The 23145-nt window shown below is 43.2% G+C and overlaps 3 protein-coding genes across 4 annotated transcripts; 1 reads left to right on the top strand and 2 right to left on the bottom strand.

Annotated features, from left to right (window-relative positions):
• Positions 1-2971: 2971 nt before the first annotated feature.
• LOC311023019 (TBC1 domain family member 10A-like) lies at positions 2972-12374 on the bottom strand. Its single transcript, XM_084024662.1, has 9 exons — positions 11683-12374; positions 10220-10319; positions 9108-9215; positions 8695-8801; positions 8479-8593; positions 7659-7724; positions 6788-6977; positions 6351-6505; positions 2972-5486 (listed from the first exon to the last, which is right to left on the bottom strand). Exons 1-9 carry the CDS (start codon positions 11865-11867, stop codon positions 4962-4964), a joined length of 1551 nt encoding a protein of 516 aa, XP_083880788.1. The 5' UTR covers positions 11868-12374; the 3' UTR covers positions 2972-4961.
• Positions 12375-12847: 473 nt separating this feature from the next.
• Positions 12848-17557, bottom strand: sf3a1 (splicing factor 3a, subunit 1). Its single transcript, XM_084024658.1, has 15 exons — positions 17404-17557; positions 16643-16752; positions 16341-16545; positions 16000-16251; positions 15832-15906; positions 15590-15740; positions 15300-15496; positions 15011-15128; positions 14608-14915; positions 14105-14338; positions 13818-14016; positions 13547-13701; positions 13238-13339; positions 13066-13137; positions 12848-12968 (listed from the first exon to the last, which is right to left on the bottom strand). The coding sequence occupies exons 1-15, from the start codon at positions 17449-17451 to the stop codon at positions 12867-12869; spliced, it is 2328 nt and encodes a 775-aa protein (XP_083880784.1). The 5' UTR covers positions 17452-17557; the 3' UTR covers positions 12848-12866.
• Positions 17558-17616: 59 nt separating this feature from the next.
• On the top strand, positions 17617-22031 carry ccdc157 (coiled-coil domain containing 157). Of its 2 annotated transcripts, none has more exons than XM_084024660.1 (10): positions 17617-18036; positions 18433-18583; positions 18677-19340; positions 19417-19494; positions 19597-19766; positions 19880-20044; positions 20123-20291; positions 20518-20657; positions 20766-20860; positions 20951-22031. In XM_084024660.1, exons 1-10 carry the CDS (start codon positions 17789-17791, stop codon positions 21186-21188), a joined length of 2118 nt encoding a protein of 705 aa, XP_083880786.1. In that variant the 5' UTR covers positions 17617-17788; the 3' UTR covers positions 21189-22031. The 2 variants fall into 2 exon arrangements, with proteins under 2 accessions (XP_083880786.1, XP_083880785.1); XM_084024659.1 differs by having other exon boundaries at positions 18671-19340.
• Positions 22032-23145: the final 1114 nt, after the last annotated feature.

The following is a 23145-nucleotide window of genomic DNA, read 5'->3' as shown; positions in this document are numbered from 1 at the left end:
ATGCCTGCAGTTTTTAAACTTCTGTTAAGAGACTGAATGGAAAGTCATATGGAGGAACTTTATTTTTCTTTCTTCCATGCCCCAAATTCAGGGTTTATTTATCACCTTATGAGGCAAGATTGAGTAGTTACAATAAACGAATGTCGTCTAGGTTTCAATAGTTGCCTTCCCTTTATTAAGCATGACAACTAACGTGTGAAGTAAAAACGTTATAGTGCCCTTCAGCCTTTAAACACACTCTTATTTTTCATAATTTTTAGTAATAGCTAATCCTCTCCTGATGTGCCATTTTGGGCCACGTGAAAACGGATTAAGGTATTAAACTTAAAACCAGGGGTTGAGGTAAATTAGAGGGGAGGATGTTGTATTTTCTTCCTATGTTAAGGGAGGGTTTAGGGTCCAAACCAAATAACTTAACTCAAAGTTCAGCCTCAAATAATGTTTCTGAGCGGTCCCTAACGTACGACCTGTTTCCACTGGGAGTAGCCGGAATGAGAACTGTGATGACATTTAAAAGTATTTTTGTTAAATGGACCCATGAGGATGGTTTGTTGTTATTCCATGTTAAATTTACCAGCTCAGTATTAACCGTTTATATAAGTGGACCGTAAATAGAAGCAAAATTATACGGTGGAAACGGCTGAGTTGCCAAAATAACATCTCCAAGGTACACAGAGCCTTGTATATTACACGATGGAATATCTAAGCCTGCCCCAGACTTAAATAATGTTATAAATGCCTGCTGATGTTTTAACAGTGGTCTTTGTTTGGGTTGGTCAGACATAGCTGATGGAGGCGACTAGTATTCACACAGAAATAAAGTAAAATGATTAGCTTTAAAGGTCTGACACGGAAATGAACAGCCATCCATAATGCTACGAGAGGATAATAAAAGTGAGGGGTTTCCCTTTGACAGATGAACATAAGAGGTCCACACTGGAAGAACAACACAGGGATGATTCAATTATCTCCCCCCTCCCCAACGCCACAAAGACTAATGTTTTCCCTCAGCGCAGTAAATAACCTTTTTATTCCCGCTGCTACGAAGAGTTCACCTGCAGACGACCACAATGTCTGCCCTCATATTTGTTACTGCGGCCTTTTAATTTGACCTGAGCCAACCTGTCATGCTCCATCAAACGTGGGAATCGGATACCTCAGGAACACAGGCGCCTTTGCCTTTTGCGTTATGCCATCCACCCCCTCCGCGCCTTAACACATTGAGCCTGGGAGCAGAGAGAAAGTCACCCGCATCACATGAATCAAGCACTGTGACAGGGGTCCGTTGGGTCCGGGATCACACGGAGGATCACAAGTCTCTCTTTTTACTGCTCCCTCTCCCGCCTCGGTGAGCTGGGGATGAGCGAGGCGGCGCGGCCCACTAAAAGGCATATATTTCCGTTGATGAAGAGATAAATCAGATCATTTCTGGAGTAAGGAAGGGAGGACAGAGGGAGCCTTCTTGGTCGTCCCCCTTTGAGATGTAAATGGCACGGTGGCACTGAAAGAGGGCCAGGTGTCCGATGCAAAGAGGGAAAGCGTGACGGTGCATGCATTCCTCTGGGACCTAGACCGTTAACTGTTGCTGTGCCTCATGTGGGCAAACATCAACAGATCCCATAATGGCTTGGTGGAACGACACGGTGGCTAAGTATGATGAATAGCTATCGACAGGTATTTCAGGCGAGATATTGATCAAATCTACGCACACCTACCCACCTTTAGACCGATGCTATAAAACCAACGGCGATCCTCCTGCCTTCTCTTGTATTCACCACTCCGAGCCCCTGATGACCAGAGGTCAACAGCTGCAGCTCACGCCTTGCTGGACGATTACAAACCAGTTAGTGGGTTTTTCTGAGGTCATCAAGGTGGCACTTTAAAATGAACTCTTTCGGAGCCCGAGGCAAAGTTTTCAAATGTCCCACACCTCAAGGTGGAGGAAAGAGGCAGTTGGCAGTTCAAACAGTGAATTAAGAAAAGAATAGCAAACTGTTATTAGTCTTAACGAGGAGAGAGAGACCAGGAACGACCTCTTTGTGGGGGGGAGGTGTTGGAGAAGAAGAAAAAGCCCCCGGAGGAGAAAGGTCAAATATTTGTGCCGTGAATGGAAGCACTCCTACAGTGGCTTTACTATCTTTTTACATTTGCAGCATGCCTAGACAGATATATACGCCAGACCGTAGACTCCCATTTGATAAGATGCTGTTTCTTGAAATATTTGGAGCTTAATAAGTTCATGATAACCTAAAGGTCCAGTTTTAAATCGTACATTATGTATTATTATTTTTGGCTGATTTTGCTGTTATACCCATCTGCTTTGTGGCGGTGTAAGGAGACAAAAATAGGAGATGAGCCTGTGTTTAGTCATATTACTAAGAGTGCAATGCAGGGTCTGAATTCCACCATTAAACGGTAGGAAAATGTAACTCATCATCATTAGTTTGCTAATGATGATGATTTTGCTAATGATGACTGTGCTACTGTAACCTCTGCTCACCAAATGCACTCAAACTTGTTAAAAGTCATACTGAAATGGAAAAAATAGATCACATCGCCGGTCATATTGTGCTCCCATTTTAATGACTAAATCTTACTCTTCCTGGGAAAAAAAAAGATGTGTGCTTACATCAGCCTGTACCAACCAATTTCAACCAATAATATCACGATATCGGTCCATCAATCAATCTGCACAGAAAAATCCAATTCCTCCCAACGTGACGTTCTGCCTGCAGATCCCGTTACATCACCGTACATGGTGTGGTATGTGGTGAAACATAAATATACAGTAAAAAAATACCTTTGGCCCTTCCTTATGACACCCCAGGGTGCCACAGTACCATGCACATCAACCACTGTTTTTATTTCAAAGCAATGACTCTGGAGCTCCATCTAGTGGCGAAAACGAGACATTAACCCAACTAATGGTTTTCAATAAAACATGCAACAACCAAAAGAAAAAGGTTTTAAATTGGCTTTAAACTCAAATTTATTGGCAAAATTGAAACTCATGATGATGATGATGCATACTGCCCAATAGTTGTCAAACATATCTTTATTAATCCTAATGTGAATGGTCTTTAATAGCAACAAAAACATTTTCACTCGCAAAAGTTTGCCCGCAAATTTCAGATTTTTCTCTAGTGTTAAAAACGATCTAAAATATATTGTATAATTATTTATGCAACCGCTCAATGAAATATAGCAATATACATTGAAAAATAGATTTCATTACAAAACAAATTGTTATTTTACATGTCGTATCTACACAATGAGCATTAAATTAAAATTAACATCAGCGAAATGGGAGGTGTAATATAAGCAACTAAAAAAAAACAAGAACTACTGCATAAAGGCAAGTGGCTGCTTGAAAATGTGTTATCCTTTAAAACCGCAATGCTTTTTATTTTTTGTTATAACTGACCCAACACATGCATTTTTTAAGCAGAATTTGTTTTATATTAATTATATACACAAACACATCTTACACATGTGTGCTTATGCTTGTCAAAACTCCCTTTACCTTTCAGGTAAGTTAGAAAACAGACTTGGACGGTCACAAAAAAAAAAGATTGTCCAATATGTTCTGAAAAAAACAAACAAAAAACAACAACCCTGCACATCTTTATATTTCCCAAATAAATGAGCAAGAAATGCTACAAATATCCCAAAGAAATCTTAACATTTCTTGACTGCATTGACAAAAACGTGCCTGGTCACAGATTGCGGTCGTAGCTCGTCTCAAAACAACAGTCTTGACCTGCTTTGGAAATTCTAGCAAAATATATAGAAAAATAAAAACAGACCCAACTTGCACAAGATTCTTTTGGCTCCAATGTGATATTGGAGCTAAGAGGAAGGTCAGCACCATTGGGTGATTTGCACTCGCTCGCTGTCACAGGAAACACATGTGCAAATACATCAATTATACAGATTTGCATTTGGCAAGAGACATCTTACAGACCGATTAGCTTTTAAGAAGGCGGGAATGTGTTATATGGTGAGGAATGTCCAGTGTTCTCTCCTCTCTGCTGCCAAAGTAACATGAATCACTGCTGCTCTAAAGTGTCTGGAGGCGCCTGGCACAGCAAACATCGGCGTTAAACCATCGAAGTCAATGGCCTCTGGGGGAAAAAGTGACCATGTGTGCACGAGCAGGGCGTGCAAAAAACAAACTGTTCTTTAAATAAATAAGGCTTGTAGGAAAAAGACTTGAACACAGTGTGGTGTGACCAAATCCAACGGATTTAGGAAGATGATTTTCAATTCAAATTTAAGAATGTAAAAACATGAAATGCACAACTTCTCCTTACTGAAACAAAATATATATTTATGTAAGCTCAATCTCATAATAATGACTCCCAAAGTTAGTGAATCCTTAAAGGAATCCCTGCTGTGATCTGCTTTGCTAGCAGGGAATGTAGGGGCCTAAACCTCTGCCAGGCTGCCCTCTGCTGAACAAAAGCCCTCATGAAATATAATGTTTGTACATCCACTGCTGCACAGCATCACTAGTGAACTCAAACGTGGAGAATCTGAGTGGAATAAGAAAAGCTGCATAAGCTGTGACGCCGCGCTGCTATTTATAAGTCGTAGTCAAACAGTTGTGAAGAAATGCTCCCAATAACTCTGTAACATGCCTGCTCTTGCAAACAGAATACTTAAGATCCTAATAAGAGCCTCGGACAACGACAGGAGGCCATATCAGCTTAGCACGGAGAAATGTTGCCACATCAACGGAGTTTAACACGTAGCGTCATGCTTTAGTGTATGATGGGTATATATCGTAGGCATATGGCATCTAAATTGGATAAATGAATACTAAACAGTCCAACATAAGAATGATAGACCTTGGCAAGGCTGTCTGGCTGTTGGCTGTAGGGTACTGGTGCTTCATCCACACACACACACACACACACACACGCACACACACACTCACACTAAGGCTACCTGCTGTAGCGCTACAGGTAGGTATCCTGCTCTGTGCTGCTAAGGCTTTGTGTGGATCGCTGAAGAGGAGATTCTTTGGCAGGGGGGACGACTGTAGGAGGCGCTTGCTGCTGGTGAGATGGGTCCGTTTCAGTCTGTGGCTCAGTCGCAGTCTGTGGCTCAGTCTGTGGCGTCTCGCTGCTGACTGGAGGTGGAGCCGGTGGATTTGAGGGTGGCGGCGGAAGGTCGCCGGGAAGAGAGTAAGGGTTAGGGATCTCCAGAATGGGCTGGGATTTCTTAATGCTCTTCTTCTTCATGCTCTTCTTTTCCTCCTTTCCCTTCTTGAGCTGTGAGGCGGGCTGAGGCACTTCGAGTACAATGGTGGGGTTCTGCTGCAGGTCCTGGCGTCTCGGCGGCTCCGCCAACATGATGATGCGGGCGCCGTGCATCCTCGGGGGGGACTTGAAATTCAGCTCTCCGCGGTTCTTCTTCCAGCGCTTCAGCTGGGTGTAGTTCTCCCTTTCCACGTCCCGTGCCGTCACCGGCACCTCCAGAATCTGCAAGAGGAAGAGAGTCTCGTTGTCAGGTCACAGCTGGAGTCGTTTTCATTTTCAAACATATAGAGATCATTTCCGAAACTGACTGTGTGGGAGGAGGCCAGCTTCTGCTGGAAAATACAGAAATACAGTATTGTCCTTCCATGTTTGGAAACTACGTTAAAAATGTGAACTCTCTCAGTAAGTGCCAAAGGGGCCTCAGGGTGCACAGTCATCCAGAGTCTAGACAAGCTTTCATACAAGAGGACGCATTGTTAGCGTGGACAGAGACTCGGTACAGGAACCAGAGACTGACCAGAGTCAGTCAGAGTCTCTACTGTTTCCTCGGCTGCGTTTCTGAACACCCACTGTTCACGAGCGCCACAACACTCCACGGCATCTTTAAATGATTATGCTGGCGCAACATGACTTCTCGTTATTAACATAGACTGATCATTCTTCAAGCAAACTGTAGTAGAAGTAAAACACAAAAGACACAAAAATGTAAAAAAAAAAAAGGCCTCAAATTTAGTTTTTTGTTGTATTTTATTACTTTCTAACTACAGTGACTAGCCACCAAAAAGAAACCCATAATAAATATAACAAAGGCACTTTAACTCGTAACAAGTCAGTTGATTAACAACCTGCCACAGAAGAATCTTTTTGGGTTGTAGTTAACTGGCATTCCAGGATAAATATTTGAAGGATGAAAGAGAAAAATATAGAGGAGCGTTATGTCCTTGTTTGACCGTTTTTATATTCAACTTATTAAATCCTGCAGCTTGAGCATGAGAATTGGGTGGATGTTTGCCTACAAGTGACTTGTTACACATGCATTCAGGTTAAAGACTTGGCTCCCGAGTCGCTGCGCCGTGTTGCCGTTACCTCTCGGACGAGGAAGCCCTCCTGCATGTATCGAGGCTCTATGGCCCTGAGAAGCTCCATGGTTTCATACTGGCCCTGGCAGGCCTTCAGCTTCTCCCGGGTACCCAGCATGCACTTCAGCAGCACCAAACCCACACGAAAGATAATCTTCACGCCTGGAGGGAGAAGAGCCAGGTTACCTACAGCCTCTGGTAGCAATGCAATGTAGACATTTAAGTAACCTACTGAGATTGCTAATTTATCATTAACCTCATCACTGATTTATCATTGTTTGTGATAAATGGAGAAAAACTGATATCCTGACATCCTACACAACAAGACATTTTTATAACCACAGATTTATAATCGTTTCTACTGTTTTTTTCTGTCACCACAATATGCAGGAAAACTGCAGTGACGTAAACGTGACTGCAAAGTATTGTAGAAGCAGCTGTTACCGTCGCAGAGGAACATGTCCCAGACACGCAGCACCGACGCCCAGGGCAGCGTCCTGGAGAAGGCGCACATGAACCATTCGGTCATGTAGAGGATGGGGTCGATCTTGTGTTTCTCCAGATGGCGGAAGGAGGGCGGGGAGACACGGCGCAGCAGAGCGAACAGGATCTCTCCATCTAACTGTATAGCTTCCTGAAAGACACGCAGGTAGGAAAACATTAACAGAGAACACACAAGCCATTGTACTCTTGTGTGGTCAGGTCAGAAACCTGATATGCATGAATATATTCATCTGTTAAACATAAACCAGTCCAAATGCATCATGTTGCTGTTGCTTTTTCCCCACGGAAACATTTCATTAGAAAGTCTCGTTCCAATTTTAAATGAATAACATAAAACAATTATGTTACAGTGAGCACCAGGAACAACAGTAGGGGTGGAAAACAATACAATATTATCAGGATCTTTGTTTTGACCAACTTCCTGTCAATCCCGCTGATTTTACCCTTGATTTACCACCATCTAGTGGACTGAAGAAGCAATTGTTACCAAAAGGTTTCATTTGTGTTTGCGATATTAATAGCTTACTTAAAAGATTGATATTGCAGCACAATGCTGTATTGATTTATTCCCCACCCTTACAGGACACTTAATCCAAGTTGCAATTCAATAATTATGATCTGAAAAAGATTGACAACACCCCACTGGTTTCCTCAGAGTGTTACAACATTCACACAATCCCATTTTTAACCGTCATCGCAGCCAAAGCCCAGTGAGTTAATCTGTCATAGTTGTTTTAACAGCAAAGTCAGATGAAGTAATATTCTCCCTCACGCCTAGCCAAGCCATCAAGCAAATGTGTTTCAGTCTCACCAAGCCTGGACTGTAGTATCCAGGAAGGTATTTCTCACAAATCTGGACCAGCCCCCAGAAGGCATCCTGTGGAAACAAATACAGATGATGTCAGGAAACTCGGCGGAGCCGTTCATTTTACAGGACATGCACTGCGTGTTCGCATGAGAGGAAACGTTGCCTCCGAGAGTCAAAATCCAGCCGCTTGTTTTATTTTGCCACAATAAAGAGCTTTGGGTGTGTAGGATAACTTAAAAAGGTGTATAAAAAAATAATGGTGGCATTTTAAAGCCAGGACGTTGAAGTGACTCCAAACCACAAAGGCGGGTCACATTAGGACATGTTTATCATATGAACTGTGAACATTTTAAGTTGTGTAATTGTTTACATAATTAACAGGATTAACAGAGTGTTCTCTTTTACAGTTCTGTTGGATTTCTAATGCGACTTTAAAAACTCACTGAGGTGTCTCAGTTTGAAAAGCTACTTCTACACCCCAAACACCATGGCTACAGTCATAATGTTCCAACTGTACTCGGTCTCTGGAGCAGCTCCAGTATTTATCTCCACATGACATCATCCATGCCGTCTGTCTCTGTGCTGTGCAGCTTATAAATAGACTCGTCCAAGGTCAGAAATTAAAACAGAGCTGTAAAACGTGATAGAAACAACATGTGTGCGATTTCTATTTACTGCCGGATTTCACTTTTAAAAAGACCAAAATATTAACAAGCCTGAAAACCAATACTACCACGGCCAACAAAGCCTACCAACATATGGTGACGACGCGCTCACACCGCACGTGGCAGTTTATACGGTGTTTGCGGCGGAGGGGACGTACCTCGGCAGGCATGTGCATCAGCAGCACAGCAGCGATGGGAGCCTGAGCCTGGCAGTAGCCCTCCTCCGGTCGGTACAGAGTGTACGCCTTGAGAACACGGAACAGGTCCTGCTGCCTGTGGAGCGTCAAAACACCAACGATTAATCAAATTGATTGTTAGGCGGGATTGTGTCATCGGTTAAGTGTGTGATGTCACATCCGAGTCGGACAGCGTACCCGTGTCCTCCCCGCGACACAAACATCTCATGGAAGGGAAACTGTCGATGGAGGTCTTTCTCAATCACATCAACCCATTTGGGGTCCCCAGGCTGGCTATCCAACTCCTGGTAAAAACACACGGAGGAGACTGTGAGGTCTCTTTATTACACAACAAGAGCACTGAGGTCGGTTTGCATGGACATTTCCTAAAAGTCACTCAACACGTTAATACTTTAAAATATTTGCATTCCACTAGAAGAACAAAAGCTGTATTATTGGATATTGACAGCACTTCATTTGAATTAATCATGACCAACACGAAGTAACTGTGGTGGCGAGGCCAATGAAGTTTCATTAGCGATTTCTAAAGAAATTCTAAAACGGCATTAATGAAGTTGCGAGTAGGAAGTGAAAGTTGACATCTATCTGACCTGAAACTTTCCTTGGTTCTGTTCCTTCTTCACCTTCCCCCCAGACAGGTAGAGCCACGCACGGCCTCGGAGAGAAGGAGGGACTCCTTTCTGGCACCGCAGCCTCACCTGAGCCACAGAGGGAACAAGGGATCAGCCAATGAAGCGGGGCACAAACAGGACTGGTGCGATGATGGCGTTGCCACGAGGTGAGAAAAGGCTGGTGCGGGACATACAGTATGTGGTTAAAGCACTGGACCTGACACTTGGTACTAGTTCCTCTTCTTCAATTCATGTGTAATTCCGTTTTAACCACTGAGCTGTGACGTAAGCCTTCTGAAAAATATTTACCAAGATTAAATGTGTTTGAGGCTACAATTATACTATTTGAGTTACAGGTAATACAACATTATCTTTTTCACCCTGGAGGGGCCTCAGCACTAAGGTTAGGAAATAGTTTCAGCTAAGACACCTGCCTACACCGTTCATTAACGTTATAATTGCTTGTGTGTTTTCTAGTTGGAGTGGCATTAATGGATGCAAACTGTATGTAGTTACTGTGTACAGTGGTGCAGCTATAATCTATAATATAGACTCACAACCAGTTTTTCTGATATAAAGATAATACACTTCCTCTGCTGTGACATTATGATTAACTTAAAAAGAGCACAACAAAGAGACTTGCAGCTCAGATAACCTATTTCCTCTTTTCATGAGGCGCCTTTCACTCTGAAGATCTGCCTTGCATTCGAGCAAAGCTGCATTTTACACTCGCGGCACCTTTCAGTATATGTTGTACGTCTCATAGGAAGTCACTCCAGCCCCACCCTGAATCTGAGACTGTCAATTTGTCACATGGTGTGATAACGGGATGGGTCGTGTCCTGCCCTGCTGCTGACTCATGGAAACGCGTCGAAGTTGCAGCTATGTGCTGAATCGCAGAGAGGGTTTCACACAGAACCAGCTAGACGAGTGAAGCTACGAATAATGCATCCGCAAAAAATCTTGCACTTGTGCAATCTAATAGTTGGGCAATGTTGATTCAGATTAGGCCTATGCACATGGCTAGCCTTGCACCATGCAAAACATACAAAAGCATTGTTGTGTTGTTGAGTTGATAGTTTGGTGCTGACCTTATTGAATCTCTTGATCATCCACTTGTCCCAGTGGCTGAGCATGTCCAGCCACTTCACCTCCCTTTGCCTGAGAACCTGCGGAGGCAAATCCTGAGCTCTGGGGGGAGCAGCGGCAAAATGATGGGGGAAAATACATTTCAGATTTTGTCACATTAAATCAACATTTATCTGAACATCATCTGAAAAGGTTGTGTGTATTTTCCAATAGGGTAAATATAATAAAAGAAATTCTTAATTGGATAAACATTTTTTTAAAAGGGCAGTATGTTGGGAGGGTGACAAAAACAAAACATCCTCAGAATCTGCGTGGGTGGCCATTGCTCATATGCAGTCAGTAAGCTACCGACTTTGTTTTGAGGAGACTATAAAAGACACAAACTGAGATCTAGCCGATTTAATGGCAACGCCTGTTTAACCTCAAAGAGCTGCAGAGAGGAGTTAACTTGTGATGCAATTCGAACTTCAAAAACATTTACAGGCAAGAACATTTAGGGACTGCACATGATATTCCCAAGCAGAAAAAAAAAGAAACCGTAGGAGAGTCTAACCTAGGTTATGAATGAGGTCTGATGCTTTACTGAGGTATGTAATTATCTCATCAACACAAGCCTGTAATCGTTGGGCTCAAACGTCTTCAAAGACGGGCTTTTTTTAAAAACCCGGAACAGCCCTCTTTCAAGTTGCAGGCTATATGCTGGAGACCGGCTCCACAATATGCTCTACTTCAGCTTCTCAATTACGAGTTACCTTCAAATCACTGCCAAAACAGTGCAAGTTAAACCCCCGGGTCTGTGACCACCTATAAAAACCGTGAGCCAAAAGAGGCCCTCTGGTGAAGGGGGGCACCAGATCTGTGGCTCCAAGTCTGCCAAAAAAAAAAAAAAAACAGAAAATAGGAAGCTCCTAGCCAACCAGTCCTTGTGACAACTTTCACTTACTGGTTCCACTATTTCAGTGCTGTAATGTTTAAGGCCACAAGTACATTTTTAGGAAATGGGAAGAAAAGAAAAATAGAAATAAAAACAGCTTGTCAAATGAAAACAATGCAATGTGAGTTGATTTTTTCCATCTTTCCCCCCATAAAATACCTGAATAAAAAATAATGTATGCATATATGAGCATTATTTATATATATAAATGCACATTGTCACCATCTGCTTTCCTCTAAGCTTATATATATACATATGTGTTGTTACGACCCATCCAGTGTGCGTGTGTGTGTCATATGGAGGGAGGCAAACAGTGGGTATAAAAAGCACATTGTGCCACGCAGCTGATGGGAGACAACAACACTAACACACTTCATGGTATTCAATAAAAGCAAGTGCTACACTCACAACTCTGCTCTAAATGATGGTTTAAAATGTACATATATATCTATAATCGAGTGTGCAGCCCCTTGTTTGAGTTTCAACACGGGTGAAAAGTCAATGAAGTGCGGAGTTCGGACACAAACTTACGACGCCTCCGTGTGCTGCTGCGCGCCGCCGATGAATCCATATTTGTCGGTCTGCCTGTCGCTGGTGAATCCGTTGATCTCCGAGTCCGAGCCCAGGGAGCTCTCGTCGTCGACGCGGCTGCTGCTGACGGTCCGGATGCTCCTCGTGTCCGCCGACTGACGGTCGCCGTTCTCTATGTTGGCCATGGTCGCGACGGGAGAGAGAGAGCTAGCTGGTGGCTAGCCAGGGTAGCTAACGTCAGCTTCTGTGACAGTCAGCGCTCCTCCGTTGAACCACCGACCAGCAGCGACGCCATGATTTATCGAAGTTAGTTTTAAAAAAACTTTCCAACTGCAGTTTTTTTTTAATGTTTTACCGCAACTGTTACGTAAACGTCGCGATTACAGGCCGCATCAAACTGGGTTAGCTCTCTAGCTAGGTTAAAACTCGCTTCTTCGGGAAGTTTTAACTGCTAGCTAATAGTGGGGTTGCTAAGGTAAAGTTAGCTAACACACAGTCCGCCACTGTTAAACATACCTGACCTACTTTCAACAAAACTAGCGCCGTCGTTAGCAGCCCGTAATGTCATGGTAAGCCGTCAACTGTGTTAGCTGCTTTTATCATCTTGTCTCGGTTCGCTTGTCCTGTCATCCCCGAGTGCGCTGGTCAGATTTCTTTTCCCGACCCCAGTCTCCCGTCCTGGGACTCGGTATGCTCACCCCTAGTGGCAGCCTTTAGAAACTAAACATGTCTGGAGGGGAAAAATGCACCAATTGCAAGTACTCTCTCTGCAACGCAATCCATCCTACTCGTCTCCTAGAGCTAATTTCCAAGTAAACCACCGGGTTTAGTCTACACTGCGTCACGTGACCTGCTATGTTAATACATTATAAAGCAGCAAAAAAAAGAAGCAATTTTTTTAATTTCCTTTATTTAGCATTATGCTGCTCCACATTGTTGTTACAAGATACTAAATGCTGTATATCATCATGAATATGAAGCCATGCCAAGCCAATGTGCGGTAAAATGAGTTGACATTTAAGAAAAACATAACCATACTCTTCACACAAAACTGTTGAGAAATCACGTTGTTATAATTTTTTGGGGGTGAATTTAAATCATTAAAACTACAATTATATGACAAAAAGTGAGAAATGACGAAACATCCAGGAGGAAAAAAAACATGTTCCTTCTCGGTGCACGGCTCACTTCTTCCTTCCACCTCTCTCCTTCAGGGCCAAGTGAATGACTGAGCCGTTGTTCATGTTGTAATAAGCCAGGGAGTTGGAGTCCTTAATGAAAATGCCCTAAAAGGAGGGGAAAAAATCCAAACAATGTTCAATCAGCCAGGTTATAACGTTTAAAGGATACAAGTTGAAAGGAAAAACAAGTTAGACAGTTTACCTCATACTGTAACTTCTGTTTCCCTGCTGCCATGCCCGTAGCTTCGTGGATTTTGACTTTGATAACAGACACCTGTTGAGACATTGCATTTGCAGATTAATAAGAATGCAGTGGGTGTGCTGGCTTGCAGTCGCTAAAAAGGGGGGGAAATGATGAGCCAACGTTTGCATACCTGATCAGTGAGTGGGACGGTGAAATTCAGCACCTGGCCATTCAGCTTCCATTCAGTCTTATCCTGCATGTTGGGGACTTGTACTTTAACTGCAACAGGACCCTGGAGAGGGAATAAAACAACATTGTTCAAGCGAAGCAACTCACAGCGAGCAGAATTAACTATGGTGTTGTAGGCTCAATCAGTAAATTGGTCTGTATATTTGAAGCCAATACATTTAGCTCTAATGAAGTTAATCCTGGATTTTTAATGTCATCTTAATGCAAACCACCCCAATGGGAATAAAGTAATGCCACTGCTCTAACAAACCTTGTTCCTACGAAGGAACTCCTCCTCTGGCATGAGGTTGTCCTCCGTCTTCATCTTCTTGTTGACTGGCTCGTCGTCGTGAGGTGGCGGTGGGTGGGACGGTGGTTGAGGAACAGAGCTCGGGGGTTGCGGTACCGGAGGAGCGGGGACAAACGCTGGAAGAAAAAGCAGTTATTTAAATTTAAAATTCTAAAGTAAGGAGGTCAATGTGAAGGTTCAATTAATGTCCCTGATTGTGTCATTGATAGGTGTTCGGAAAGCTTCATCTTACCAGTCGGAACAACCATGGGAGGTGGTCTGGGGGCCATGATGTGAGGTGCTGACTGCATGGGGACCACATTGATGCGGGGAGCGGGAATCATGGGAGGCATTGATGCGAGAACTTGTCCTGGTCCGAGGCGCACCACAGGAGCCACAGGTCTTGGAATTACAGGTACGGCGGACAGGAGAGTGGTGCGCACTGGTGTCACCTGTTTACATAGAACACATTAGTGGGTTATTGGCTTTATTGATTGAGTTAATTGAAAGAGCAATTAACTGAATTTGTAACCAACTCACAGAGAGGGGTGGGCGTGGCATTGACATTGGGGGCTTGGGCATACTCATCGAGGGCATGGGAGGCTGGTGATGAATATCACTGGGTTTACTCGGGCCAATTTTCTCCTTAGTGTCATCCTCTCCCACCAGGCCTTTGGCCTTGTGAATAGCTTCGATCTGCTCTTGCAGGGTGATGTTGGCTTGAGCTGCCTGCTGGGTACGAGCCATGCTTCCTGAGTGGCCGTCCCAAGTTACCTGGTAAAGGGAAAGATCAAAGACATTCCAACTTAATTTAAACTCAGAAAACTCACAAAAAACATGAGTTATCTGTGATGCAATAAAAAAGATTGTTTAACAAAATATAAAGTGATCCCATTTTTTTTGTCATTTTTAAAAAGCTTTAAGTTTATTGTGATGATTACCAGGATAAAATTGTAAATCACAATTATTTTGACCAGGATAATCATGACATAAAATGTTCATATTGTCCCCTGCCTGCTGTGTAATATAAACCCGTGACTCACCTTCTCCTCTGGCTTCTGGATTTCTTCTTCACCGATCTTCTTACCGATGGCCGTCTCTTCCACACCAAAGATATCGGTACGCCTCTCAGCCAGCTGTTTCAAGCTGCTCTCGATATCCAAACCAGGAGCATAGACTTCATCTTCGGTCTGCCTCTCTCTGATGCTGCGGTCCCTTTGCTCCAGCCAGCGCGGATCCAGCAGACCAATACGCATGTGCTCTTGCATCTTGCTGGCTTGGATCTTCTCACCGGTAATTGGTGAGATGAGGTACTCATCGGGAGTTGTAATTGAGGGCGCAGGCTTGGAAGCTGCAAGGAAAACATAGCATGAGATTAACACACTGTTCATAGTAAAAGCTGGTTACGAACATGGTTTTCCTTCATGTAAGAAAGCATGTGTTTACCTTTAGGATCGTAGTCTTTGCGAATAATAACCTGGTCTGGAGTTGGGGGCAGTGGGGGTGGCATAGGGTTGTCTGGTGGCAGTGGAGCCTTCATTCCATCATCATCATCATCAGATCCCTGAAGAAAGCAGGAGCGGGTGGAATGATATATTGTTACAAACACTTGTTATTATTTATTTTCAAGCAGAAGGTAACCAAACATAGGTCATGGGTTGCCAGTAGAATAGAGCAGCCTGCAATTGGTCAAAGATGGACAATTTATAAGGCACAGTGATGAATTACTTCTCACCTCATCCATGTCCTGAACTTGTGTGTCTTGATCAGGTTGAGAGGGGTGGCCTACAGCCCGGCTCTCCCTTTCATCGTCTTCATCCTCGCTCTCAACCTCCATCTCCACCTCTTCACTCTCCCCGTACTTCTCGTAGCGCTCTTGGATCAGGATGCGTGCGCCGAGCTCCTCTGGTGTGGTCGGTGGGGGGAAGTGGCCTGGAGAAACAAAGATACCGATAAACATGAATCATTCTAGCTACATTTAGGGGCGTAAATGTTTAAAAATGTTTATAATTGTGGTTGTATTACCTTGTTCGTTGGGCTGGAAATCCACCGTCTCAACCACCACAAAGTCATGCCAGTCGATTTGGGCGTACGCAACACGTTCTTTCTCCCTTTCCTCCTCCTCCTTCTTTCTCTCACGCTCCTGGAACTTTGCCCACTCAACACGGTACCTCACCTGATGGTTGTGCAGAGACAGAGTTAATTCATTTAGGCAACATGCTATTAAGTGCTTACTCTGAGAAACAGTCACGGTTTAAGGGGATTACCTGATCCATAACCTCTCTCGGATTCTCGGCCTCTCTCTTCAGCTTGTTCAGAAGGCCTTTGGGAGGAATGAGAATCTACATGTTGCAGGGACAAGATCCAGTTTAGCATCACCACCCAAACAAAGATTGTAATAATAATATCGGAGAAGCACAATTTTGTCGGCTCACCTTAGTGTACTGCTCAACCAGTTTGGTGAAGTAGTTGAAAAGGCTGTGCTGTGGCCGCAGGAAGTCAAACTGGTAGTTTCTCTGTTCTTTCTGCATGAGCTGAGTAAGAAACTGGCGTCCGTTGCGAGCAACGAACTGAGCAGTGAGCTTCACAACGTCCAGATCAAATGCTGAGATTGATGGAGGATCCGCAATGAACTCGTACTCAGGAGGTGGTTCTTTGGGGACAACTGCCTCTTGAATCACCTGCGCCTGTTGCCAAATAGAAAGGATTAGATGTTATGAAAAAATACAACCAATTAAAAGTAATGAAAAAAAACAAGCAGCTTGAAATGTCTTACTTTTTGAGAAAGCTGTTGAGACTGCAGCATGGCCTGCTGCATAACCTTCGGCACCGCTGCAGATGGTTCCTGTGCTTTACCCTCCTTAAATTCATTGACCTTGTGCCGGTAGTAGGCATGGTAGGGATCATTAGGGTTGAGGAAATTAAACTTTGGATTGTTGATCTCATTCTGACGGATTCTTGCTTCAAACTCCGGTCCATTCCTGTGAAATGACAAGAAATTAGTCAAATCACAGACATAAAAGTTTAGATTGCAGCTGGATGAATAATTATACAATTAACATGCGTGGAGTGACCAACCTGGCAACAAAGCTGGCTGTCTTGTCAACAATGTTTCGGACCTCAGGAGGCGGATAAATGATACCAACGATGGGTTTAGTGGCCGGGGTTTCTTCTGCTGGTGCATCGTTCTGTTGGCAAAATGATCATTTGTTAAGCTGTAATGCACAATTACAAAAAATACAAATCACATAACTCGCAACAACACATTTGCTTCAGCCTTCACCCGAATTGCAAAACGAACCTCCCTTTATTTACCCCTTGTAATATCATGCCATGCATATCGATTTTTTTGTTTTATTTGCAGATGTTTTTGAGATCTCATCCCAAAATACAACAGAGGAAAATGTAACTTGTGGCACTCAATGTATCAATAACATGATGATACTACTCCTAATGGTAAATCAGAGTTACAACGCAGTTTCTGGGAGGAAACGTCACTGTTCAAAATGTTCAATACATTTATCTAAAACTATCCCCTATTTGGAGTGATTGCAAAAGTTTCAGGAGCTGAATTTAAGTCATTTTAAAACGTCAAATTGCGTTTTTTTTTATCAACTTCAACTATCAACGTCTTTTGTGAATTGACCACGAATGCTAACGACAAGCTAACAACGTTTACATCCCGATAATCTTGAAATAGACGTAAACGTTTCGACTCTTCAATGCATATTCATAAAGGGATTTCACGGTGACGCAAAGTCGTACTGTAATAGTTCATCAGCTTCCCTACACGACGCGAAAAAAGTATGTTAGCTACGTTGCTAACATTAGCTGGTCACCTTGTTGTTGGGTTCCGGCTGAACGATCTGAACAGGCCCAGGCGGCATGGCGATGTCCTTCTTTTTGTGGGGAAATTAGGAAAACCTGCAAACACCGAAGCGATAAGTAGAGTTTATATATTATAAATACACCTAAATAAATCATATGATAATAGGAGCTACAGTATATTACAGCTAAAAGTCTAAATTTGCTATAGTTGAACACGTACTGCGTCGCGCTTCCGCTGACCCGGTAAACACGTTTAACTTCCGGATACACGCCGCAAAGCATTATGGGCGTTGCAGGAGTTTTTTTTCTCCGCCGGTTGCCAAGGAGATGTAACGCCATCCAGCCACTCTGACTCCCGCCCCGTTGAACAGGTACAGCCCGAAGTGAAGACAGACGATGAGTCAGCTCCTGGGCCGTCAGGACTGCATCGACAGCCTCCGGAAAGACGTCGTCGACCTTCAAGGTGCCATTCTGGACGTGTTCTCTCGAACCGGACCGGTCCGCCTCTCCTCCTGGAAGTTCCCCGACAGACCGTCGTGTGACCTGGACATGGTGGCCCTGCTGGAGCAGTATGACTTTGTGGACGGGGAGGAGGCGTTCAATCAACACTCTCACGTTGTGCTACTGGAGCTGCTGATTGACAGGTATGGCCAATATCATATAATATTTATTAAATTATATTAAATTAGTATTTTAAATTATATCTATTTAATTTAAATATTGACTGTATTTATTTAACAAATATTACTGTATTTATTTATCAAATATTTACAGTATTTATTTAACATAAATGTACTGTATTTATAAAATAATAACTGCATTTATTTATTTATGATACATTTATTGTATTTAATTCTGAAATCTATACTATCATGTATTTATCAAATATTGACTGTATTTATTTAACACATATTTACTGTATTTATTTAATATACATTTACTTATTTATTTATGATATATTTACTGTATTTATTTATCAAATATTTACTGTATTTATTCATCAAATGCATACTTGTATTTTCTCTCTCCTCTCACCAAAGACTGCTGCTTCTTCTACAAAGCTTCAGTGCTTACGTTGAGCAAATAAGGAGCAGCCACAGGAGAGAACGAAGCCAACAGAAAGCGTGCCTGTCAGTCGGTCTTGTAGTCAGAAACTACTGGAGTAATTTAGTTCAGTTTGCCAACCTCCAGGTAGGAAAATCGCTTTATTTCAATAAAGATAAAACATGTAACAGAATGCCAATGTCATCATTAACTTTTTCTTTCTTCTTCATTAAGCAACAGATAAAAGCAGAGACGTTTGACTCTGATGGGACAGAGACGGTGTCATCGGTCTCCCCACAGATGAGCACAAGCAGACATGGCACATCTGCCTGGTCTTCAACAAGCTCCATCAGGTTTTTGCCACAGAATCATGCACCCTCCAGCGCTACCCACAACACCCCACGCTGTCCGGTAGTTGACAGCCACAACGTAAGCTGCCAGACTGTTGAATCATCCCTCGTTCCCTGCGATGCATGCCGCCAAGTGCAGTCCACTTTGATAAAAACGGGACACGCTTTTGTGGAACTGCTTCAGAGCGAGAGTCTGCCCTCATCTCTGCAGCCGCTCTTAGAAGCTGTGGAAGACACCCTGGAGCTGGGACACATGACGGCCGTCGATGTCGCCCAGTGGGCCGGTGAGCAGCTCAGAGACATGCGCAGCATGGCGGAGCATCTTCAGGATGTGCGGGGTACCGTGCAGCCCCTCAAAGATGGACTCGCTGCAGCAGAAGCAGACCGGGAGAGATTCAGGTCTCGGCTGGAAAGAACACAGAAAGAGTTCAAGCAGGAGATGGAAAAACACCAAGTGAACATAGTCCAGCTGGAGTTTTCACTGAGCAAAGCACGGCGATCCACCCAAGAGACAGAGCAAAGACTACAAGAGGAGCAGCGACAACTCAAGAGAGGTGCAGAAAAGTCACACATGAATATGATGGAAACTCACTGAGATCACATGCTATGTCTTTAATGTTTTTGTAACAGAAACACTGTGTTTGGAGGAGAGTAATTCCAGGCTGAAAGAGAAAGTGGCAGTACAGCACAATGCATTACAGGCACTTGGTAAGGACATTATATTCAGGTACTGAGACAACAGAATGTGTCTTAGTCATCCACGTAATAACCCGACGTCCTTGTGTGATGGATTGTTTTGTTATGAGGTAGAGTGTGAAGCGAATGTGCTGCAGGAGAAAGTGAGGACCTTGCACACCGAGCGAGAGGCCTGTTACAAACTGCAGCAAAGGATCCGACAGCTGGAAAGTCAAATCTCTGAATCTCAACTCAGCCTCGACAAAGAGAACGCCAAGTACCTCAGCGCTTGTCGCCAGCAAGAGGTCAGTGTCATCCCTTACAGAATTGTTTGTGATTCTAAGCTTAAGACCATGACGGCATTCAAGGATATTTATTCAGGATAGTTCGTTTTGTGTGTGTGTGTTTGCACATCTAGTCGATGCAGGCAAAGCAGAAGTCTTTGTCAGAGAGAGTCGATGCTCTCGATGAAGAGTGTGAAGCGCTGCGGGGGAGGGAGGAGGCACAGATCGACCTTCACCATCGGCTGCAACAGATGACAGACGAGAAGGAACACTTGCAGGCTTGTTTTGCTCAGCAGCAGGTATGTTGGGTTGAGTTCTTTAATGCAGCGTCACCAAGCACTTCACAATAAAGACTTACACGTGCTTCCTTCCAACAGGACCTGTGTTTGGAGCTCCAGAAGGAGAAGCAGACACTGGAAGCGTACGTGGGCGAGCTAAAGGGCAGGGTGGCTGAGCTGAAGGAAAACGTGGACGCTTTACGGGGGAGGGAGAGGCTGTTGGTGGCTTTCCCAGAGCTCAGTCCTCTGGCTCAGGCCCCACCGAAAAGTACAGCAAACATGCAATATTTGTCTTTATCATATTATCGTCTTGTGTGACTCATCTGTTGGTTGACATAACAATGTACATAAACCTTTCTACACGCATGCACAATGCATTCCTTGTAAAACAATGTGTGACGCCGTATATATCCATATATATCCCAGCTGCTTCTCTGTTGAGTACTGGAGCCATGTTGTATGTGTTGACGTGTTGTTCATTGCATACTTTCAAGGTACAGGGAATGTGCTGTTGGATATGGAGCAACAAATGCAGGCAAATAATATTCGCACAAAAATCCTGGAGCAGGAAAACACGGCCCTGTACGGCAGCATTGTGAAACTGAGGGGAGGAGCACAAAATTACACCGCCAGGGTAAGATGGCTGGAAATATGTGAATGTGGATTCTTAATACACTGGAAATAGAAATGTTGGTTTTGTGGATGTTGAAAAAATTATATTAGCTTGTATTTTTGTCAACAGGATGCCTCACCTCCGCACACATGGAGCCTCTCTTTGCCAAGCACACCAGCAGAAAAACAACAAAGTCACCTGACACAACTGCGAAAGAGTCCATTGTAAGTTAGATTTGTTGCAATGTCACTTGCATACTTTATTTTTATTAATGATTAATCATCACGTGGTCTTATTTCTCATTCGTACCACAGGCAGAGCAGCAGTGCACCAGGGCTGGGATGTGATAACAGAGGGAGGGAAGCAAGACGAGGGAGAAGCGGTCTGAAGTCGGCCGGGTCAGAGGATCGTGGGTTCGCTGCCTCCCATTCTTCCCTGCAGCTTCACCTTCAAACCCTCCACCTAAACACGGACTCCACTGTTGCTAAAATGCGAACGAAAACACCCGGCGGTTCTTCCCTCTCTCACCCCAGAAGAAGAGTGAAACCCTGAAATGCACAAAGGCACTGAAACAGAAGATCACAAATACACGGCTCATAAAAGGCACATTCCCGCCATTATATGTGCCAGATGTCTCATTGTACATCATATACTAACGCTAATTCTTAATTCTTTTGTGATTTTACATTATGATTGTCTGGATATATGATACGCTGGATGTATCCTGGATGTGCCGTCACAATGAGTAGATATTGTGTACACTTCTAACAATCGATTATCACCGCAACCATTACATTACGTTAAGTGTAGTATATATATGTGTGTGTATATGTATACATATACATGTATACATATACATAAAAAAGGTACTGCTTTTTAATGGGTATGATGTCTCCTGCATATTAGGTTTCTGGATATATGACCTGCTGGGTAACTGAATGCGTTGCCTTCCCAGTAGACGGGTCACGTGACTCCCAGTAGACGGGCTGTTTGTACAACCTTGAGCGTCACAGAGACAGATGTGTTGATGGCTTTTTGAGTGCTATCTGGGTTACAAGGGTTGGGAGTGGGGCGTTTCCATGGCAACTGAAACGCTCCCGGGCCTCGCGCTCTGCTGAGTCACGACAGACTTCATTTCAGTCCCTGAGCTAGTCCTCGTTAGAGTTCGGAGATCAAGACCTCACACACTTGGATGTGTGTGAGTTAGCGTCCCTCACCCGTCTCGTCTTTGTGTTTTCTTGCGGTGGTAATTTGAGATGCTTCGAGCTCAGTCGTGTAATCTGAGTGTAACAGGGAGCCCGAGAGACTCGGCTGTTCACGTCAAACACATCTTCCATTTGTTCCTCTATGTTTTCATAAATCTGACAGATATCAGTGAATATCAGTGAGTCATTAACTGCAAACACCTGATGATACTTTAGGGTCTGATTTCTCACCGATATTTATTAGCTGAATGAACACCTGATCTATCATTTCATTCACTTAAGAGACGGCTCAGGCGCTGAGGTTTAATCCTTAAATTGGATTAATTCACATTAACTACGGCATTTAGTTAACTTCATCGAGAGCTGTACACATTTCCACCTCATATTTATGTAACACCTCTGAATATGAGCCGAGTCATGTCTATCCGATAATTAAGTTCATTTATGAAGGTAGAACTGTTGTTACATTGTTACCTGTTTATTTGATTGTTTATCTGGTTTAAAAAATGTCCATTAAGTTTATAGAAAATACGTCTGTTAGTTGCAGAGTGTCAAATAATCTAGCATGAGTCTTAATCATTTTACAGATTATGATCTGCTACATTTTTGATAAAACAATTTAACTGTCCAACATTTTAAATCAATAAATGGTTACACATTAGCAATGATTTGGGTTGAATATGTGAGGTGATGCCGAAGTCAGATAATATACCACAATTTAGATTCTTGTAAATGCTTCAAAACATTTATTTTTCATTTCTAACACAGTCTTTTGCATTTTATACAGACGTACACTAACAGAAAGATTTGAGAACTTAATGTGCAGAGTACAGAGTACAATACCAGTCAGAAGTAAGAAAAGAATTGGATTTGCATTCATAATTGTGCTTCCTGGCACAAAACACACAGAGAGAAAGAGGTGAGAGAGAAAAAACACCACAGTATCAATATCATCTAAAGCATGACGTAATAAATTACCAGACGATAGTTTTCAGTGTGCAAAGTTGTACAAAATCCTCTGGAATTATGCCTTAAAGTCTCCTTTCCTTTCATGTTTGTATTTTGGTTTTACAATAGTCCTGTATAAGAGTTATTCTTTTCATCGAACAGACAAAAATGTAAATGACTAAATCATTAAGACTAACTTCTACAACTTTGGGAATCAGTCTGCAGTGATTAACAACACGTTTAAGGCCATCGGTTTCTTATGCAACACATGCAAACACAAACGGAAGTGAAACAAACAGTAGAATTCATTGGGATCTCTTTAAGCACGTTAACCGTTGTTATAAAACAGCCTCACA

The sequence above is a fragment of the Eutrigla gurnardus genome, assembly GCF_963514095.1.
Source record: "Eutrigla gurnardus genome assembly, chromosome: 13".
Classification (NCBI taxonomy): domain Eukaryota; kingdom Metazoa; phylum Chordata; class Actinopteri; order Perciformes; family Triglidae; genus Eutrigla; species Eutrigla gurnardus.
This window is presented reverse-complemented; position numbering and strand designations above follow the sequence as displayed.